Below are 23234 nucleotides of genomic sequence, written 5' to 3' on the forward strand. Positions count from 1 at the left end.
CCATTAACACACTCAGCAGGGCTAAATGAGGAACTGGTCTGTATTTGTGATTATGGGCGGAGCTATATGACATCACTGCAGATGAGTAAAGTAAACTCAAGTAAAAGTGAAACTAAACAGGAGCAGGAAGCTTCTTCAAACCACATTTCTTTTCAGAAACTCTGAAATTAACAACCAGATCTGATATTCACTCACAGGTAAGTGATGGATATATAAGAGCTATAGTTCAGTAGTTTGGTAGCATTTGAAAGCAGCATCAGAATGTTGGTATAAGTACTGTCATTTTTTTGGCTGTAAATCAAAGTCACACTTTAGAGACTTAGACTAGTAACAGAATGAACGAAAGGGTTCGGGTAGTTTGAACGACCCTCTTCCTTACTGCCAGAAGTATTTTCCTGAGGTGCTACTGTAATTAATCAAAAAGTTTTGAAAGTTCCTTTGGCAAGTCGTCTCCAAAGGAAGTTCATTTTGGCCTGATTTTGTAGCAGTCTCACACTGGCAGTCAGAGGCGGAGCTTTTAGGCTCAGTGAGGTTAGAGTTAGTGGTGGAGAAACTTCCTGTTAGAAACTGCTGTCTCATGCCTGCTTAAGGCACAAATGGCTGCTTTGACTGCTTTACAGTGGTTCATAGTTTAAGTTGTTATAGGTTTTATTTATATTTTTAACCATGCAACATCCATTTTAGAACACAAACTAAAATATTCAGTCAGTGCACATAACTTGTATTATGAAAGTTGCTCTTTTCGGCAATGTAGATGAAATATTGTCATTGCTTCGTCAGTCATGGCATCCTCCAGCGGTCCATCACTAAATGAGGAGCTCCAGTGCTCCATCTGTCTGGAAGTGTTCACTGATCCAGTCACCACTCCATGTGGACACAACTTCTGCAGAACCTGCTTGATCAAGTGCTGGACGAACACACAGACCTGCTTCTGTCCACTCTGTAAAGAAAAATTCAGCAAAAGACCTGATCTCAAGATTAATACAACACTCAGAGAGGTTGTGCAACACTTTAAGGAGAAGCTCAATCTAGGAGAAACTGAGGTGTTCTGTGACATCTGTGATGAAAGAAAGCAGAAAGCTGTGAAGACCTGCCTGACGTGTCAAAGCTCTTACTGTGACTCTCATCTGGAGCCTCATCGCAGAGTCCTACGTCTAAAGAAACACACACTGATCAATGCTGTGGAAAATCTGGAGAATTATATATGCCAGAAACACGAGAGACCTCTGGAGCTGTTCTGTAGAGATGATCAGACGTGTGTTTGTCTGTCCTGCACTGAAGGAGAACACAGGACTCACAACACTGTTCCTATAGAGGAGGCGAGTCGAGAGAAGAAGGTAAATATCTGCAAACAACACTTAAAACAAAACACTTAAACCCTTATAAGATTTATAACCTTATAAGGATGACACTTTGGCTGTTCCTGGTTATTTTTGAACAGTAAGAATGTGACTTTTGTTATAATATATGTAAAAGTGTTATAAAAATTTAATTCCCTGAAGCACACTGTAAAAAAATTATATGATCAATCAGTCATGGCAACTTATGTTTTTAAATAGCATTAACTCTCCAAAATTATTTAAGCAATTTCAACTTTTTAAAAAAGTTATGCAAGATTCAACCCAATTTTTTAAAGTCAGTTTAATATAATTTAAGTTGAAGTGACTTGAACAGCGATTTGAATATCACAAACTCACTCAAACTCACACCTGCAAGGAAGTTTCTAGTAATCCTGAAGACCTTGACTAGCTGGATCAGGTGTGTTTTATTAGGGTTGGAGCAAAACTGTCCAGAGCTGTGGCCCTCCAGGAATTGAGTTTAGAGAAATGAAGTTCATAATGGAAAAGCCCAGGAGTCAGAAGGAGTGCCCTCTGGTGGAGTTTAAGGACACTCCAGCTGGTGGATGTGACATAGATCCCCATTATTTTTTACATTTATTATTAATGTAATTTTATATGCTTTGAGACATGAGGTAATTTAACACCGTCTCTCATGACACTTATTAGACGCTCTTAAAGGTAGGGTAGGTCGTTTTTGGTCTAAAAAACTTTTTCCCAAATTTGTTTAAACTTTCTATATATATCAATGCATAATTAAAATGTAAGTACTCTGATAAAAAGAGTATACAAATCGAGTGACTCTAGACCGTTTAATCTGCACTAAACACAGCTCATTATTTCCTTTCGGGACGAAACAATGGATTGGCTTAGGCGACTGTCACTCTCTCGCAACCATGGCAACACCCCCGCTGCTACATGCGCTGCCCACATGCGCGCACTCGTTTGACTCGAGGAGGGCAAGAGACTAGTAAGAGACACAATTACATGCAAAACACGGCGTATATGTTATGAATCTTACACGAAATTCACCTTCATCACAGTGTAACTGATTGTAATGGGAAAACGTGTATCAATGCAACCTGTTTTTAGCTTTGCTTTGTTACTAGCTCGTTAACGAATCAAACTCAATATATTTTAAACTTTACCAGTATCGATATGCTAGCTTGATAGTGAGTACTAACAGCCATGTTAGTTGTTTATATTCATAATGATAAAGTTAGGTATTTTATTACATGTGAGTCTGACATGATGTCACTACATGCACTGCTCCTCTCCGCTGGGCGCTGGTAAGCGCGTCCTCCAGCTGTGAAGCCCCGTTCACACTACAAGCGACTTTGTCGCTGCATGTCGCCAGTGGCTGGCGATGAGGTCGCTAGTGGGAGTTCCTACTACTGGTTGCCTTTATGAATGACATCCAATGATGTGGAGAAGGATCATACGCGCTCCGCTCCTATTGGTTGTCGCTCCCGAAAGTCGCTCTCCATTTGCATAAAGTTAAACCGATCTCAACTTTGTCGCGTCGCCAGACACGCCCCATCTGGTCGCCGTCGCGCGTGTCGCCGGAAGTCGCCCACTCACCATTGAAATGAATGGTATCGCGTCGCTTGGTCGCGTGTAGTGTGAACGGGGCTTGAGCTGTCGGCATCGCGCGTTCATGTGTTTTGGGGGCGTGGTTTTGGAAGGAGCCCAGAATGGAGGGGGTGGAAGTGAATGGAGATAAGTAGCTGTGTTTATTACAGCCCTGAGAGGACTACAGACACTCGATTTTTATACTCTCTTTTCCAGAGTACTTATATTTTAATTATGCATTGATATATATAGAAAGTTTAAACAAATTTGGCAAAAAGTTTAAAAAAAAAATCCTACCTACAATACCTTTAAGGAAGGGCGGGATCTTAGGCTTTCAAAACTAGCTTGCTAATGCTAGCCACTCTGAAATTTACCCTACCTTTAAACTGCCAATTGTTTTTTTATTATAGATCTGCTAAAAGCTGATTTTGTCAACTTTTAAAAAATTAATTTAAAAAAATCAGAGGATGAAGTTATCTGTTTTTCTCTGTATGTAGAATCATCTGGCTAAGAGACAAACCGACGTTCATCAGATGATCCAGGACAGAATGAAGAAGATTCAAGAGATCCAGCACTCAGTAGAGCTGAGAAAGGTTAGTGGAAGTTAAAACATTGCAAAATTGATAATACATTATAATATTTAAATCGTCTTAAAGGGATATTTCACAGCTGGAAAGATGAATGTGTATTTAAATTGGGTCATTTATGTAGTAGAAATGTGAAATTATTTTAGAAGTTGGTGCCTCCTAGACTGAGAAAAGCCAGAAAATGTATTTTTGGCTCATGTGGATGAAAGACAACAACTCCCAGAATGCACTTGCTTCGCTGCCCTACGAGGCCACTCCCAAGCCATGCCTACAGGTTACAAAGGGCAGTATCGGAAGAAATTATACAACTAGGCTACTAGTTGACTCGAAACTGAAAAGACGCCGTTTTATCATGAGATCCCACTCCCTATGGGCTAACTAATTCCCACTACTGGCTGTAGTCTATAGCCTCTGGCCAAAAAAGCCTTTGATGACGCAAAATTACGATTTTTTGCGTCAACTGAGTTTTTTTTCCAGACACACAATACAGAAATCTCTTGACTCAGGGGGACATGAGGGAGGGAAGCAGGGTCATTCGAAAATACTGGGTTTCTACTGGTACAAAGCTTAATGCTAATCGGTGAAGTATCCCTTTAATAAAGGTTCTTAATTAAATAGATAAAACTTAAAGGGGTGTTTCAGAATTTTGGACATCGGACCTCATTTCCAAGTTAGCCTGGGTGTTATTTATCAGTGGAGACAGTTTTCAAAAATTTTCATCCAGTCCTTCCAGTTGCATAGTTCGCTGGTGCTAGGCTAGCGCGAGTCAACGGTAACTGCTAGCCTGCCATTATAAACAGTTTTACCCACTCCACAGTACATCAAAAGCAAATAAATTCTAACGCCAGAGTAACGATGTAAATGTCTGTTGAGAGAATAATGTTAGAAATCAAAGTACTCTTGCATCTCAATGATCGCATTACATTTACAGGAACTAGTTTCTCAGCAGCGGCGGAATTTTACTTTACTCCGGTCGTAGTACTGCGCTGAAAACACAGAACAGAAGCGCACTACAGTCGGGACTACCTGCACTACCTCTCTCTACCTCTCACTACCTCTCTCTCTATCTCTAACACTACCTCTCTCTACCACTGATCTATATAATGACTGGATAGCTCATGACGTTCTAAACTGCCACCAGGCAGTGAAGCCACCGGAAGTGTTCGAGCGGCCATCTTACGATTCCCTACCAGCAGAGGGCTCCAACGGCCGTTATACAGCGATTAGTAGCTCTGACGGCACTTTTAAGATGACCCGCTGTGCATCTACAAGTGTAAAACGAAGATCACAAAAGGATCTTGAAAAACTGCTCACAGGTTGTACTTTTAGCCCATATATAGTAATTTATATGCACAATTGTCGCTATTTCCATGTTGTTTTAAAAAAAAATGGCTTGTTTTGGGCTTGTTTTTGAAGCTACAGCTGCTTATTTGTCTCGCGAGAGTTGGCAACTGTGGTGTAAACCCCTTATTTACACTGCACACATCTGCGGCGCATTACGGGTCTGACAATGTTTTATTTCTACCTTCACGCGGTGTCAACTCACACCAGGAGCATTTCCACGTGATTTGCCGATTTGTGGGCGCGATCAGCTCCGGTAACGTTAGCCGTGTCGCAGCTGTAACGCACCGCAGACGTGTGCAGTGTAAATAAGGGGTAAATAGGAGGTGAAACAGGTGTACATTAACCCATACAATTTGTATTATGCATTTCCTGGACATGCTCTTGCTAACTAATCAAATACTTGAACAGACTACTGATCTATCTGTAAAACACAATCAGAAAGAGCTAAATTTTAAGTTCACAATTCACTTAATTTTTAGTAAGCAAGAATAATTTCCGGCTTTAAACAAATACCCATTTAAATGCTTAGGATGTTTGTGTTGTAAGACTGTTCAGGGAGACTTTAGATTTAAATACGGTGTCTCGTTATGCAATGTTTTCTTAGTCAAATCATACAATTTCCTATCCACCTTATTCCTACGCCCCATGATGCTTTGCGCGAATTATGGGTGTAACTTCCGTTAAGCTGTAAACAATCAGTGAAAGGCTCGCTCTATGAACGCAATACGTTAAAAACGTGTCACAATGAGATGACATTAATCTACTCACCCTTCAACCATCGAACATTAAAATGAAATTTAAAAGTTTAAAATAATCAACAAGGTCAACAGACCAAAAATAGCCCCAAACGCGCGAGTCTTTGGTTAAATATCACTGTAGTAGGCAAATATACCTATTGTATAACAAGCCTTAATCAAAAATATTCATTAACTTCAGCATTACGTGACACTATATCAAAGTGATTTCCGTCATTTTGACAGATAATAAATTGCATTTACCTGTGAAAACAAACCTGGAAAGAAACGTGAGGATTTGAGGAGAATAACGAGAGATTCTTCGTGCATTCCAGTGAATTATTATCGTAAATTAAATTCGGGAGAACAGACCACAAATGTGCCGTATATGTTGTACTTTTTCATCCTTTTACAGCGAATTGCAAAGGAAAAAATAAAAATCATCATGAGGAAAAGAAAGCAGCGACTGAAAAGAGCTCTTGCCATAGATATATTCTTGTTATAACATGTCACGTTAAAATACCAAGTATAACGTTATTCTCATGATGTCTGAAAATAAATCATGAAGGAAAATTGACAGCTCATCCAGTCAAACTGACGGATCAGCTTTATTTGAAGGGTAACCTTTTGAAATTATTAGTTTCAGCCTTTTTGAATGGAAGTTCCCCAAACCGGAAGTGCCACCCATAATTCAAAACGCAGTAAGGTCGTCAGGAATAAGGTGGATTTATTCAATAGAACGCGTGAGCTCACTAGGGTAACGCCCCTTTTTTGGGGAAAACAAACGGATTCCCCTGAGAACAGAACTCGCTCTAGATCTGCTAAGTTTCTTGATAGCAAAAATGGCACAAACATACACACTCTCTTTGCCGGCCGAGGACCGTGAGCGGTATTTAAAGAAGAGCTGGATACGGGGTTACAGAGGTGTCCCTTTGAAATGGCCGGAAACTGGATTAATGACCCCACGCAGTGGCCAAATATGGACTATTCAGACATCTAACGTTACCACTATCTCGTGGAATCTCCAAGTAAGTAGCCTATTTATTAATTTTTTTGTCATTAACACTCACAGTATGACAAACTAGACGATGAGGCCATGTCACTTGGATCATATTTAACTTGATTTAAGCTATTGACATAGTTTTGTTGTCGACTAGCTATACTATAACGTTACTGTTGAAATAGTGGCAGGCTAGGACTAAAGTGGACTTGGCTGGTTTCTGCTTTTGTCTAGAAAGTGCTAGGACTTTGAAAGTTGTAAAAAGGTTTACAGTGTACGGCAAAATATGTATAGGACCAATGTATGTGTATGGGGCTATCAAATTGGATGTTGTGACATTACGCTATCCTATCTAGCCTAGAAGGCTTGATCTACTGCCGTTCGTGTTGTTACATGTAGCCCAGAGCAGTGCTCGTCGAAAAGTCATATAGGCCTAAAGCACTTTCTAGACACAAGCAGAAACCAGCCAAGTCCACTTTAGTCCTAGCCTGCCACTATTTCAACAGTAAAATCAGTTAACAGCCAAGGTAGCGTGCCTAGTGATAGCTAATCACGTAACGTTAGCTGCTAGCAGCTTAGTCTTTCTAACTAGTATAGCTAGTCGACAACAAAACTATGTCAATAGCTTAAATCAAGTTAAATATGATCCAATAAGTGACATGGCCTCATCGTCTAGTTTGTCATACTGTGAGTGTTAATGACAAAAAAAATAGGCTACTTACTTGGTGATTCCACGAGATAGTGGTAGATGTCTGAATAGTCCATATTTGGCCACTGCGTGGGGTCATTAATCCAGTTTTCGACCATTTCAAAGGGACACCTCTGTAACCCCGTATCTGTCACAGTCATCGTCTGCACCATTCTGTCTTCGTCATCTTCACTACACTTCCCAGCATCCTCTTGTCTCCACACCTGAACTCACTCCCTCAATCATCCACCTGTTCATCGTTATCATCATCTGTGTCACCTGTCTTCACATCATTAATGTTCATTTGTCTCTGTATTTAGTTTGCTTCTGTTCATTCTGTCTTGGTCGGTCGTCGTCTATGTATAGTTGTAGTAGTGTTAGTTTTTTTTGCCTGCCTGTACCTGTTTTGAGTTAGTTATCAGTAAATGTTTAAATTGGAGCCTTCTTGCCTCAGACTCTTCTTCAACCCGCACCACAACCCGTGACAGAACGACCGACCCTTAAAAAACTGAAGATGACCGAGCGGGAGAGAGGACTTCCATTTGCGGGGACCCGGTTGGCCATATTTCGCGGGACCCGTGGAGGCCGCAGTAGAGGAGGTGGTCGTGTAGAAGCCCGACACCACTCTACATTCTGGCCTCTTTTCAACCCTGGGTTGATTATGTCCAGTCCAGGGCTCCATCCGCCACCGTGCCCGTCTAGCCCAGAGCCCTCGCCGCTGGTCCGACCCAGCCCAGATCTTCATGTCACGCCTGCAGAGCCAGTCTTCGAGCCAGAGCCCGCTGATCCTGCGCCAGAGCCCGCTGATCCTGCGCCAGAGCCCGCTGATCCTGCGCCAGAGCCCGCTGATCCTGCGCCAGAGCCCGCTGATCCTGCGCCAGAGCCCGCTGATCCTGCGCCAGAGCCCGCTGATCCTGTGCCAGAGCCCTCTTCACAGCTGGTCCTGCCCAGCTCAAAGCCCTCTTCACTGCTGGTCCTGCCCAGCTCAAAGCCTTCTTCACCGCTGGTCCTGCCCAGCTCAAAGCCTTCACTGCTGGTCCTGCCCAGCTCAAAGCCTTCTTCACCACTGGTCCCATCCAGCACAGAGCCCGTCGCCTGCCCGCCAGAGCCTGAGACCGTCCAGCCAGAGACCGTCCAGCCAGCTCTGAAAGATACAGTGCTGATTACGGCGATCTTGTGTGTGTGGGCTACACACACAACGATCATGGCCCATTCGGCCAGTTCAAAGCCCTCTTCACCGCTGGTCCCGTCCAGCCCAGCAGAGCCTTCACCGTTGGTCCCGTCCAGCACAGAGCCTTCACCGCTGGTCCCGTCCAGCACAGAGCCTTCACCGCTGGTCCCGTCCAGCACAGAGCCTTCACCGCTGGTCCCGTCCAGCACAGAGCCTTCACCGCTGGTCCCGTCCAGCCCAGAGACCCCTTCACCGCTGGTTCCGTCCAGCCCAGAGACCCCTTCACCGCTGGTTCCGTCCAGCCCAGAGACCCCTTCACCGCTGGTTCCGTCCAGCCCAGAGACCCCTTCATCGCTGGTTCCGTCCAGCCCAGGGACCCCTTCACCGCTGGTTCCGTCCAGTCCGGAGACCCCTTCACCGCTGGTTCCGTCCAGCCTAGAGACTTGTAATGACTCTGTCACTCTTCCCATTTATTTTTTTGGGGGGGGCCATAGGCCCTCGCCGTGGCCGCCCGAAGGGTCCTCACCGCCATGGCCGCCCGAAGGGTCCTCACCGCCATGGCCGCCCGAAGGGTCCTCACCGCCATGGCCGCCCGAAGGGTCCTCACCACCATGGCCGCCCGAAGGGTCCTCACCGCCATGGCCACCCGAGGGGTCCTCACCACCATGGCCACCCGAAGGGTCACCACCGCCCTGGACGCCCGAGGGTCCGATAGCTCCGCCCTGGCCGCCTGCACGTCCTGCTCCGCCCTGGCCGCCTGCACGTCCTGATCCGCCCTGGCCGCCTGCACGTCCTGATCCGCCCTGGCCGCCTGCACGTCCTGATCCGCCCTGGCCGCCTGCACGTCCTGATCCGCCCTGGCCGCCTGCACTTCCTGATCCGCCCTGGCCGCCTGCACTTCCTGATCCGCCCTGGAGGCTTCCTGTCCCTGTTTGGCCACGCCCTGGCCAGCCTTCAGGGCGCCCACCCCCCCCCACCCCATTGATGTTCTACGGCGCGAGGTCGCGCCTTTTTGAAGGGGGGCGTTATGTCACAGTCATCGTCTGCACCATTCTGTCTTCGTCATCTTCACTACACTTCCCAGCATCCTCTTGTCTCCACACCTGAACTCACTCCCTCAATCATCCACCTGTTCATCGTTATCATCATCTGTGTCACCTGTCTTCACATCATTAATGTTCATTTGTCTCTGTATTTAGTTTGCTTCTGTTCATTCTGTCTTGGTCGGTCGTCGTCTATGTATAGTTGTAGTAGTGTTAGTTTTGTTTGCCTGCCTGTACCTGTTTTGAGTTAGTTATCAGTAAATGTTTAAATTGGAGCCTTCTTGCCTCAGACTCTTCTTCAACCCGCACCACAACCCGTGACAGTATCCAGTAGCTTCTTTAAGTTTGTGCCATTTTTGCCATCAAGAAACTTAACAGAACTAGAGCGAGTTCTGTTCTCAGGGGAATCCGTTTGTTTTCCCCCAAAAGGGGGCGTTACCCTTCGATGACACAAAAGTAGCGTTGGTCTATGGCGGCGCGGTGGCTTACGTTTATGAGCTATCCAGTCATTCTATATAGATCAGTGCTCTCTACCTCTCTCAGTTGCCTAGGTAACTTAATATCACTCCGCCACTGCTGTAGACTGCGCTAATAAATACAGGGAACAAAGTATAACTATTGCAATGCGATGAAAGGGTAGTTTGATTTCTAACATTATTCTCTCAACAGACATTTACATCGATAGTCTGGCGTTATAATTTATTTGCTTTTGGTGAACTGTGGAGTGGGTAAAATCCTGAACCACTCCTTTAATAGATGAATCTACTAATTTATCTCATTCATCAGAGAAACACAGAGAAAGAGAAATCCTCCAGTGTGGAGCTCTTCACTGATCTGATCCGGTCCATTGAGAGATGTCAGTCTGAGCAGCTGAAGATGATGGAGGAACAGCAGAAAGCAGCAGAGAGACAGGCTGAAGATCTCATTAAAGATCTGCAGCAGGAAATCACTGAGCTGAAGAGGAGAAACACTGAGCTGGAGCAGCTCTCACACACTGAAGATCATCTCCATCTCATACAGGTCTGTCAACATCTCTCAGTCAATATGTACAATATTACAAGACAAACACTCTGTCCCAAAACATGAGATGCTTGAATATTTTATTTTTACCAGTCTAGAAATTGCACAAAAGAGAATGAAGCGGTAATAGTCAAATTTGAAAATTTGGTTAACTATGCTTGAAAGGTACTGTGTAAAACATTAACTATAAATATAAAAAATAACATTTAATAATTCTCTCTCTCTCCTGCTATAGATGAGCTCATCCATGGACAGTTGTCCAAACACTAAGAACTGGACTGAGATCAGGATTGACTCTGATGTGAATGTGAGCTCTCTGTATAGAGCCCTGACTCAACTGAAGAAAACTAATCAGACACTAAATGAAAAACTCAATCAAACTGGTATGTGAATATCAAATACAGTAGATCTTTTTCGTCATTAACTAAGAAAATAATGTTTCCAAGGTATATTATGGGTTAAATCCAATTTGATTTCCATTACACGAGAGTAGATGTTAAAACTTCATGCTGATTTGTACTCGGCTTTCGCCAAGATAAGCAAAACTAAGACGTAGCTTTACAGTAAACTATGCTTCTCCATCCATTTACGCTTCTTTCCATATGGTGCTGTGACTCCCCTTCTGTCCGGCGTTAACGGCTGCAGTGTAATTGGCGCGTCAGCGCACGCGACGGCTGCAACTACAGGACCAGCACGACATCCGTCTGGATTGAGCCGAGTAGGGGACATCTCTAGGGTCTTCAAGTGGGCACCTTCCGTCCTCAGTGTTTCGTCGACTAGCCCACGACACCTCAAGAGGGCTCGACAGTGACTCTGGCGTCCCAGAGTCACCCCCCTCCGTCCCCCACTCAACTCAGCCCAGCTTACTGACCTCTACATCCCTCCTGCTGCTGAGACCTAACCACAATCTCACCGCAACCCAACCATACGCGCCAACCCGTTTGACTAAGGCTGTCGAGCCCCACTGCTGCGTTAATATGCAGTTTCAGTGGACAACGGTTCCGTATGGCATACCACCTACCGCAAAACACAATATCTGCCCAACCTCCCGTCATTCACGCAATATCCACAGGAACGTATACAAATAAACCAACAGACTCTTCAAGTTTTCAAGAATTACGAAACCGTAGTGTGGCGGCCTGCACACAGCCAGCTAGAATCTTTCCGTCTCAACCACAGCCAGTTGCTGCTCCTTTCTGCTGCTTCAGATAAGTTCTTTACTGTGCGACTCAACTCTTGGCCGCTGAATCCGATGTCTCTGAGGAACCGGGTTGTATAGTGTGCCACAAAACCTCGACAACCCAGTTCCACTGGATAAACCTGGACTCTCCATCCTCGCTGTTCTGCTTCAGTGGCCAGAGGAGCATACCGCAGTTTCTTCCTCTCATATGCCTCATCTACCGCATCCTCCCATGGCACTGTTAACTCTATCAGTTGAACAATGCGTGCTGATCCAGACCACAAAACAATATCTGGTCGTAGGTTAGTGGTGGCAATCTCAGGTGGAAAAATAAGCTGTTGATCAAGATCAGCCAGCATCTTCCAGTCCCTAGCAGCTTCCAGTTGTCCTGGGCGAGAATTGGTGTTAACACCTTTTCTTGGTGGTTGCTCACCTGGGCGGAGGAATATTGTCTTCTGCGTGTAATGTTTTGCTAGAACAGGAGGCAACTTATTGGTCATGTTACGCTTGCCTTCTAATGCTAAAGCCAAACATCGCAGTACTTGGTCATGGCGCCAAGTAAACCGACCTTGCTAAGAGCCACCTTACATCCTGTCAAAATGTGCCTTAATGTGGCAGGTGATGAACACAAAGGACAAGAGGGATCCTCTCCTACCCAGAGGTTTAGGTTCTGCGGTGATGGGAGAACATCATATGTTGACCTAATAAGGAAACTGATCCTACTCTCTTCCATTGACCAAAGGTCTTGCCAGCCCATCTTACGTTGTTCCACACTCTCCCATCTCATCCACTCTCCCTGCTTGGCCTGGGAAATGGCCTTTATACACCTCATCCTCTCCTCCTGCTTACGCACCTCGTTGACTAACATAACTAACTAACCCTGTGTGACCAGAGCGGTACTTTCTGTATAATTAGATTCAGATGACAATGACTACAACACTCTGGGATTTGTACCCAAGGAAACACAAGAAAAGGAAAACAGGTTCGACAATGAGAAGACAGAGACATGTTGTCCAATTAAACAAAGAAATACATTTTATTCAAAAGAAAAAAATCATCCCAGAATAATCATAATCAAATACTCACTAGCAAGTTTGTTACAATAATAATATTAAAAACTCACAAGGCTAAAAATAAAATTTCTTCAAACACACGTAATGCAATGTTCAAATCAAGCCAAAAAACAACATCACAAAACTAAAGAAATGTTGTACCTTCTGTTGTGAACTTTTTCTTCGTCGAAGCAGGGACCAGGAGGCGTGGTGCTATCTTTCAAGCAGGAGTTACTCTTTATTGAGGACTCGCTGTGCGTCGCTGTAGTCACCCAAGTCTAAGGCAGTGTACATTGTAGTTTATTAAGTTTTTAGTGGGCAGTGCTTAGAAATGGAGACAAAGCACTTGGGTGACAACCTTAAACAAAGCATGCGAATGAAGTATCCAGGCATAAGAACCTACCCTAGACTCTAGAGTGTTAATCAAATCAACATAGCTATTCAAAGAATGGGACAGGGGCTCCAAGAGCCATTAACCCTCTGGGGTCGGCGGTCTCGCCGGCGATACAAGCTCACTTTTTTCCTTATCAGTGCAAAAGAGACTCAAATTACTCTGTTGATTTTGATCTTACATATAAGTGTTGTACATCATTCGATCCTGTTAAGTTTGTATTTTTTTTGTGGAACCTCATAATAAAAACAAAGTGTTGTGCTTTTCGCCTAATAAAGAAAAATAAACATGATGCGCGTTCTGCGTTCTCTCTGTCAGTGAAGTCCCTTCTGAAACGCGTCCGAAAAATGAACTGTAACTCTGCAAATACTCAGTCAAACAGGTATACAGGCACACAGGCATGAAGCCTGAATTATCTTCTTTTAAATGAAGTAATTTATATAAAAAACTAATTTTCTCATTTTATGTAATCTGTACGAAAAGAGAGAGATGATAGTCGTTCTCGTCTCAGCTCATTAAAGGGTCATGAAACCCCCCTCTATCAGCTCAAGTCTAGCTCATAATCTTTTTGAAAAATGCAACTTAAATGGGCGTGGATGGCTTTGAGAAGAAGGGAGGGAGTGGGTGTAGCACGGCAGGGGAGAGGGGGAACTGTCATCAGCCAGCAGTGTTGCCAGATGTACGATAATTATCGTATTTGTACAATAATTTTGACCTCTGTACAATGTACGATCAATAATGAACAATAATCTCAGAGTTTTCAGTCGTTCGTCCAAACACACATCCTACCGCTTCTCTCTCTAAACCCCGAATCATTTCGCAGGCTCGCCTGCCTGCACGTACACACACACACAACACGGTGTCGCCCTGCCCGCACGTCAACACTACACATTCACAAGTCTCCCGCATTAAGCATACAATTGATATATTATCGAAATATCTAAAAGGTTCATAACGACCGCTTATTTAACAAAAGGCAAGTAAAATGACCAGGGTTACATTTTAGACACACTCTGAAGGGATAGAAAAGTCCTCAGGACTTGGTACCGCATTACTCACAAGACGTAACTTGCATTGGTCATCGACAAGGCCGAAGTCCACCATTCTCCAATTCTCGAAGCTCTCTCGGGTAAAATGTTTGCGGCACTTGCGTCCCATGATGGTCTCTCTCCTTTACTAAGCGATATCACAGTTTGACATGTCTGTGGAAAGATCCACGTGGTGTCATGAATAATTAAGAGACCGTGTCTTCTCATAGGATATAAAAACTCAGTCTCATTAATAATTATGAGACACCGATGAGTCATCAACGCACTACACTGTGCACTGCCACGTCACAGCCTGCGATGAAGATTTTAAACCCGGAAGACGAAAATAGCTGGAAAAAACTAAAATTTAACCATTTTCGCCCTACTATTAAATCTAACAGATGCTAACATTGTCTTCAATGTTGTTCAACACACATACCTCTGTTAAAATCTCAGAAAATTTGGTTTAGGGTTTCATGACCCTTTAAAGTTAATTTGACCACGCCCACAGCGCGCGCTCTATTCAAACACAAATGCTCTGAGGCGATCCACGCCCACACATCAGCTGGATAATCCACCGAAAGAGACTCAGATTTACGACGCTGTGAGGAATAATACTATCTTAATAATAATCCTGGAAAAAATTACCTCAGAAGTGCAGGTAGTTTCATTTGGAGGAGCAACAGATCCAGCTGAGGAATAGGTACATTCTTTATTTTCAAGTGCTTTGTGCTAATCGCGATATGAAATAGTATCTGTAAACAAAAAGACTGTTTGAATATGAATCGTGTTTTTGTGTGTGAATGAATGAACAGCTTTTACCTAATTATATTCCAATAGTGAGATGAGTAAAAATCGACTGAAATATGTTGAAATAAAATATTTTTGTATAAGCAACGTATTAAACTGCAAATTAACATTTATATGTCCTAATCATAAAAACGATATGGTACATATGAAAGACAAGATATCGTTTTTACTGTAAAATACTGCCACATCAAATAAGCTTGTTTGCTAAGATGTTATTATAGTGTTTGTTCGATTGTAGGCTATATTCAAACTAATTAATCCGCAACTGTGAAATATGTATGATAAAATGTATACTTTAGTATATACAAAGAAAGATTACATTTGAAATATACCGTAATTCCTCAAATAAAGACCGGTATTCAAATAAACGCCGGGCCTCTGATAGTGGCCGGGGGCGTGGTCAACGCGGACAAATAAAGGCCGGTCTCAAATTAAGGCCGGGGAAAAAATGGTGTGAATAGGTACACTTTAAATGAGTGTACACTCAAAGACGGACGCGCTCAGCGCTTGTCATATATCACAACTATTCAGTGTTTTTAACCACATGTTTATTTTAGGTTTCAGACATTTAAATAGATATGATTTATAGCAAAACAAAAAATTTATAGTTTGTAAAATACACAATGGTGTCTATGAAAGCAGCAATAACAATCCATTCAAATATATTTGGCGACGTGTTTTATTCATATCAGATACACAGTGTGTAAGTAACTATAAAGTTTACTCTATTCTTCTCCCAGTTCACCGGCCACTTACTTTCATGTATTTCGGGAGAAACTGAAGAATTCACGCGCTGTAACTTAACAAATACAACAGGAATCTCCGAACTGCGGTGCCCATCTCACGTTACAGATCAAGATAATTTATAAAGGGTTTTAAACGACAAAACAAACTCACTTACACGGATTTGAGAGTCAGAATAGAAGATAGTTGATGACATGGTAAGCAAGTTTGTTAATATTTAGAAATAAAAGCGCTACATCTGTCATACAGCGCTATTTTGGCTGTGGTGAACACGTGCCAAGCATGACGCGTCACCATGGAAACTTGGCTGGCGGGCGGGCGGGGATCGCAAATTAGAAATAAAGGCCTGCCTCTAATAAAAGCCTGCTTCAAATAAAAGCCGGCTACCATCTGCAGTTCAGGTAAATAAAGGCCCCGGCCTTTATTTGAGGAATTACGGTAGTTAAAATTTTAATTGTTGTTGTAATTGTAACCTTTTTTAAAATAGCAAAAATATATGTAGGCTACATATAAATAAATCCAACAAGTCCTCCAACCCATACGACCATTTAGGTCGTTTGTGACTACCTTCAAATACGACACATAAGAGCGTTTCCTAAATTTGCGCCCCTACCGGCAGCTGGAGATATGGAGAAATGCATTATAAACCTCGATGCATTATGGGTTATTTTTATCTACCTGCTAACGTTACCAGTTTACGTCAAACTCTCCCAGCTATTCAAAGTAGTTTATTGCTATAAAATATATCTTTTTGATGACTTCATCACACGTACAGGTAGGGTTTCCATCCGTATATAGTCCCGTGTTTATGAATTAAATGATGTCGTGTTTCAAATCGGTATTTATATTTCAAGCTGTGTGACGTTCATTCAAACGCACGCCAGCATTATAAAGTTAGTTTTCATTGTGACATTCAAACATTGAAATTTGCCTGTGTTGGGAAAGGTATCATGCAAAAAGTCCACACATTTACTATGTTTTACCAGTAACTGTCGATCCTATGTCATGTGTAGTAAAAGCACAGTAACGTTATACCATGCTTCTTCCACCGTAACTGTAACCACGGTAACCACACTTACAATGCTTTTACCACAGTAACTGTGTTTGTATTGTGTACTATTGTAGTTAAAGCACAGTAACACAAGACTTAACATGTTTTTTTTTACCAGTTACTGTAGTTGTAATGTGGTATTTGTAATTAAACACAGTAATTTACCATGATTTTACCACAGTCTGTGTTTTTACTGTCTACTATTTGTAGGTAAAGCACAGTAACCACAGCACTTGCCATGGTTTTACCACAGTAACCACAGTTTTACTGTGGTATTTGTAGTTGAAACAGTAACACAACACTTACCATGGTTTTACCACAGTAACCATAGTTTTACTGTGGTGTTTATAGTTGAAACAGTAACACAACACTTGCCATGGTTTTACCACAATAATCACAACACTGGCCATGCATTTAATACCTTTTTGTAATGTAATTGTAATTCAATATTCTTTTTCTGTCTTGCAGTTACTTCAGATCACATACTTCTCCATCTCCATCTCCCACAACAACCTTTAATCCAACAGCTCTTTTAAGAGGCCATCTCTCGCAAAAACTCACTTTCTGTCTGTCTCTCTCTCTCTCTCTCTCTCTCTCTCTCTCTCTCTCTCTCTCTCTCTCAGTTTTTTTTAACTGTAATTAATGTACACATTTTTTTTTGCTCTCTTTCTTTCTCTTCTTCATCATGGAATATTTTTAAAAATCAAAATTTGATCAATTCTGTCAGAAAGCTGCTATTAACAGGGAACTTGAACTCAAAGCTCCCAGTGCTGATCTTGAAGAAGCTGCCAGGGAGGCTGAACAGGTCCTTCAAATTAGGTAATGTTGAACACATTTAGTTATAGCTGATTTGCTTTAATGAATGTATCCTTATTTTATGTTTTATTAACTTTCCTTAAAGTCCTTCCTCTCAAATAATTTGGTCACGGATCATTTTTAACACACTGTCTCAACATGTATATATTTCTCTTTGTTTCAGCTGAAAAGGAAGTGCTGTCAAGGGCTTGGTAAACCTGTTTTCGTGGAGAGGGATGAATTCGGCCATCTTGTGTGTTTATGGAGATGGAAAAAAGCGGCAAAGGCAAATGTTTCCAATGGTATGTCTGTGTTGGTCTTAACCCTTGATTGAATATTACTGCAGTTACATTTTGCACAGCATTTGATGTTTCTTAAACTTTGTTTTACATACTACACTACCCCATCAGTAAGAACCCACAATGAAGCGTCATGTTGATGTAGTAATAGTTCATACAATTGACCAAGTCAGCAAATTCATATGATATTATGCAAGTGCACTCGTACAAAATTCTATGACTTTTACTCCAGCTGCTGTCATTGGCCATTGCCTCAACTCTCTTGCAGATTGTAAGAAGTTGGACCGTTTATATCAGAAAGTTCATATCAAGTCCATTGTATTCTTTATTAACCTTTACATATTGGCGCCGTCTCTTCTCGTACCAACAGTACATGATATCTTTCCACATGTTGATTTTTATTGACCACATCTGTTTAAGAAGCAAGAGTCTGGAAATGCTAGTTTAACAAGTTACGTGACACATCAGATCTTCAAAGAACTTGTCCTAATCAGATCACTTAAACAATTAGTTCACCCAAAAATGAAAATTCTGTCAGTAATTGCTCACCCTCATGTTGTTCCAACCCGTAAGACTTTCATTCATCTTCAGAACACAAATTAAGATATTTTTGATTAAATCTGAGAGCTGTCTCACTCCTCCATAGAAGCTAAGGGATCGAAACTTGCCAGCCTAGAAAGTTAGAAAAGACAATGTTTAAAATAGTCCAAGTGACTACAGTGGCTCAACCTTGAGTTTATCCAGCGACGAGAATACTTTTTGTGCGCAAAAATAACGACTCATTTAATTCTTCATTTTCTTCTCTGTGGGCCTCTGAGTGAGTTTACATAGTGTAACAGCGCAGCGCTTCTGTGTTGTACGTCAGAATGTAGGCTCGCTATTGGCCGACGCAGGTCATGTGTGTGATGCGTGTGACGTACAACACAGAAGCGCTGCGCTGTTACACTACGTGGCTCACTCAGAGGCCCACACAGAAGAAAATGAAGAGTTGAATAAAGTCATTATTTTTGCTTGTTTTTGCACACAAAAAGTATTCTTGTGGCTTGATAAACTTATGGTTGATTGACGAAAGTCTTACGGGGTTGGAACTTGGAACAACATGAGAGTGAGTAATTACTGACAGAATTGTCATTTTTGGGTGAACTAACCCTTTAAGTTCGTTCATAACACCAATAACAATAACTATAATGATAAATATTCTAACATCCACAACAAACGGACGATAAAGTTCTGTTTATTATCAAAAGTGCGTGCTGTGGTAATGTTGTCTGACATTTTAAGTGCTTAAGCTTTTTAAAGTCGAGTAGATTCTGATTGGCTGTCAAAATTTTTATAGTTCATCAGCTGGAAAAAAACAACATTTCTGAAAGTGATTCCAACGAAATTGTTCCTCTGTGTCGTTATATGTTAAATAGCTGCAGTGTGGGCTCATCCTTTGCGTGAAGAGGCCTTTAAACTGCTTACAACAATACTGGCAGCAAGTAATCATGTTTAAAGGAATTCATTTATTAATATAGCTTGCTATTGAAGATACAGCTTTTTCTAGTACCACCTTTCTCTCATTATTAAAACTTACACCCATCTCAGTTCCTGTCTTAATGTACATGTTTAAACAACAATAGTATTTAAACATGGGTTCAATAGACATTTCTTGTTTTACAGCTGAAAAAGAGCAAGCCATGCAAACCAGTATTCACCAGGACAACCAGTTCTGTTGGGGATGAGAAATGAACATGGCCTTCTCATGTATTCATAGATACTCATACATACATGTTTATAGCTGGAAACTACTTTATATGGTGAGTACTGACAGTTTTTCTGGAGTTATTATTAAATTGTTGTTTTGTCTGATTGTTTGAAGGAGGATGAAGCCAGTTGATGAAGAAATAGGCATGTTGCACTAGTTTTAAATACATTATTAATTTGTTATGACTGCTTGTATTATGTTCTCATTTTCTACTTGTACAGAAAGACTACATCAAGAGGTAGAGGAGCCGATAGCTGGCACTGAACACACTCAATGCTCAGGTCCGTCTTCACGCAGTTGGTCAGTTCACATGGTCCAGACTAAGGAGAAATGGGTCTGAGGCCAGAGATGGAGTTTTTGTTGACAGGAGACGATTCTGTGGCCACCAAGTGCAGCACTGCATCAGTTATCCACTGTGAAGAATACATTCCAGCTCTACATTGACAGGTCAGAGTTACGGCCCATGGAATCAATGGTAAGTCTAGTGCAGGGGAAGGCAAGTTCGGTCCTAGAGAGCCGCTGTCCTGCAGAGTTTGGCTCCAACACTCAGAAAAACCTCACCTGCCTATAGCCTTAGTAATCCTGAAGACATTGATTAGCTTGTTCAGGTGTGTTTGATTAGGGTTGGAACTAAATTCTGCAGGACAGTGGCTCTCTAGGACCGAACTTGCCTACCCCTGGTCTAGTGCAACAATTTTAAATAATACTATTATATATGGTTTGCTGATTTACCACCTCCTAAATACATATTTTCTTTGGTTAGACCTTCACCCATCCACCCTGATGCTGTGCTGAAGAAGGCTCATCAGTGTCTTTTCTTCCTCAGACAGCTGAGGAAGTTCAGTGTGAGCACCAAAACCCTCAAATCAACCCTCAATTTTACACTGTGGAGAGGATCCTGACTGGCTGCATCACTGCAAAGCTCTACGAACTGCACAGAACACTGTTGAAGGTGAGCTTCCCTCCCTCCAGGACAAGGGAGTGTGTGAGGAAACTTCCCTTCCTACAGGTGTGTGTGAGGAAAGCACGGAGAATCCAGACACCCGAGCCATGGACTGCTCTCACCGTTACCATCAGGCAGAGGTTATCGTAGAACCCGCACCAGCAGACTGGACTCATACCAGTAAAACACACAGCAACCCCCACCCCCCAACCTCATATGCTCTACATTTTTTCAATTACACTGACTGGACTCTTACTCAGTATTATTCTGGACCCTGACATTCTATTTTCACTCATTCATACCGTACTGCACTGTATATGTATACTGTGATTATTTTGTTTGTTATTTTTTTTCATTTTTCAATCTGTGTATAGTATAATATTGTACCATATATTGTTCTCTACTTGTATTGAGTCCCTAACATATACTGTGCATATTAATACTGTATGTGTTGTGTAAATATTCTATACTTGTCATCCATACTGTCATTCTGCAGAGTTTGCAAAAAAGAATTTCATCACCTGTACACACTTGGGTTCATGGTTTTGTGACAATAAAATTATTTGATTTGATCACATCTTTTGTCCATCATTTGTACTGTACTGTGCTCGATAACAATTGCAAATTGCTTATATACATGGAAGAATATTTTGATGGGGAGATAAATATCATGATTATAACAACCCTTTTTTATTTCTCTCAAATATCATAAGTCTTTATATGCTACTTTAGCTGTATTTATGCTGTATTATCCAGTAAAGTTTTGTACATGGTGTTGGATAAAAACATATGGTGAATATTATTTATATACATGGAAGAAGATTTTGATAGGGAGATAAATATCATGATTATAACAACCCTTTTTTATTTCTCTCAAATATCATAAGTCTTTATATGCTACTTTAGCTGTATTTATGCTGTATTATCCAGTATAGTTTTGTACATGGTGTTGGATAACAACATATGGTGAATATTATTTATTAAGGATTGTGTTTGGTAAATATACAATTAGATTTTGTAATAAGACATAATAACCATGATTGTTTTAATTGAGACATGAAGATTTGTCATATTAATGACATTTGGGACAATCATTTGCTAGAATGTTACCATTGTATATGTTTTAGGACTTAGATGTTGTGTCAAATACAGTAAATATGCCAAATTTCAGTTACATGAAGTGAAAGGCTGAAAGATGCATCACAAGAGACTGCATGGGCTATATTGTAATGGGCACTTCAGGCACACTGAGGATGATGTACCAGGGAAAGATCAACATGGATCCAGTACTATAAGCAGGATGAGCATTCAAATTTCTGATGTCCAGAACTTTTACATTATGATGCTTTGCAGTGCATTTATTTTTTGTTAAGACTTTTGAGCCATAAGTTACACACTGTGTGTACTTGGACAGTATGCCATTCAGTAAAACAATGTTGTACAATGAAGTGTCACAAGTGTATTGGTTGTTTAAATTGATGTCTTTGTTTATTGTCAACACTTCTTATGCTATGTTTACATAATGATGTTGACTTCACTTTAAAAAAAATCATATATATATATATGAAAAGGTGGTATAAAGGCGTTTTAAAAAGTGCTTATAGTAAAATACCAAATTTTAGCCTGCCTCTCAAATATTTCTTAGAGGTTTTCACAATGACCATGATTAGATATCCCTATGTTCAGTAAAGATAGTATTTTTTAAAAATTTCTTTATTAAACGTTTTAAACTACATTACCCATGAGCCTCTATCATTATAAGCTATTTGGCAATAGTCTTTGTTTGTAGTTCAGTTAACTTATACTTAGGGTTAGGGTTAGGATCTCGGTAAAGGGGTAATTTCTCACAACAACTCAACACCACATTGTTAACTTTATGTATTACTGACGTAATTATAACAGCAAAACGTACTTTGCAACATTAAACGTTTAGTAATATGGGTTTAAAGATTGTCCAACCACAGCCAGTCCTCTAGATGCCAAGGAAATGTCAAAGCCAATGACAACCCAGTTGAGCAGATGCGTCACACTTACTTGTCCATATATGGTCATTTATGACAGGATCTTCCAGGTTCTTGTGGTGAATGGACAAATTAAACATTTATTTGTCCCCATTAAATATAAAACTAAAATGACAGATTGCATTGCATAACCCGATGCACCAATAGATTACACGCAATAGAAAAATGTTGCAGTTGGATACTGTATGACAAATAAGTATTAAAATAATTCAAAAAGTTTCATTTGCTTACATCCTCTGATAATTATTCAAGCATTCAGTATTTCTTAAACAAAGATAAGTTCAGCTACTATTCAAATGAAGTAATTCTATAACATTTACAATGTATTAAAGGTACATAATTATTTAATCACTTCTGTGTTTCCAGGAAATGGACCCCATTACCATTATTAGCTAGTATAAATATAGGAATAAAAAAAAAAAAGCTCAAAAAAAGCATAATGAATGGACACAATTTGTAGTAATTTCCCATTGTTTATTTATATGTCAAACTGTTTAAATACAAAGATAAGCGCCCAGCACAGCATCCTCTGTCACACAGGTACTCCTCCAGTTTGCGCCACTATGTAGAAAAGAAAACAAAAAAATAGGTTGGTTATATAAAAAAATATCTGCATTGAGGTAATCAATTATAGTGAAAAATAGAAAACTCTTAAAAAAAACACTGATTGATAAAGT

The 23234-nt window shown here is 41.2% G+C and overlaps 1 protein-coding gene across 1 annotated transcript in view; it reads left to right on the forward strand.

Annotated features, from left to right (window-relative positions):
* The window catches only part of LOC130083771 (E3 ubiquitin-protein ligase TRIM39-like), a 33553-nt gene continuing 10319 nt past the window's right edge, over positions 1–23234 (forward strand). The window contains exons 1-5 of the mRNA XM_056248777.1: positions 1–197; positions 781–1337; positions 3407–3502; positions 10263–10496; positions 10732–10879. Of these exons, the coding sequence (XP_056104752.1) occupies positions 783–1337; positions 3407–3502; positions 10263–10496; positions 10732–10879 (1033 nt within the window). The 5' untranslated portion in view covers positions 1–197; positions 781–782. The remainder of the gene's footprint in view (positions 198–780; positions 1338–3406; positions 3503–10262; positions 10497–10731; positions 10880–23234) is intronic.

The sequence above is a fragment of the Rhinichthys klamathensis genome, unplaced genomic scaffold (assembly GCF_029890125.1).
Source record: "Rhinichthys klamathensis goyatoka isolate OS25496 unplaced genomic scaffold, OSU_Roscu_1.1 h1tg000058l_1, whole genome shotgun sequence".
In the NCBI taxonomy this organism is placed as follows: domain Eukaryota; kingdom Metazoa; phylum Chordata; class Actinopteri; order Cypriniformes; family Leuciscidae; genus Rhinichthys; species Rhinichthys klamathensis.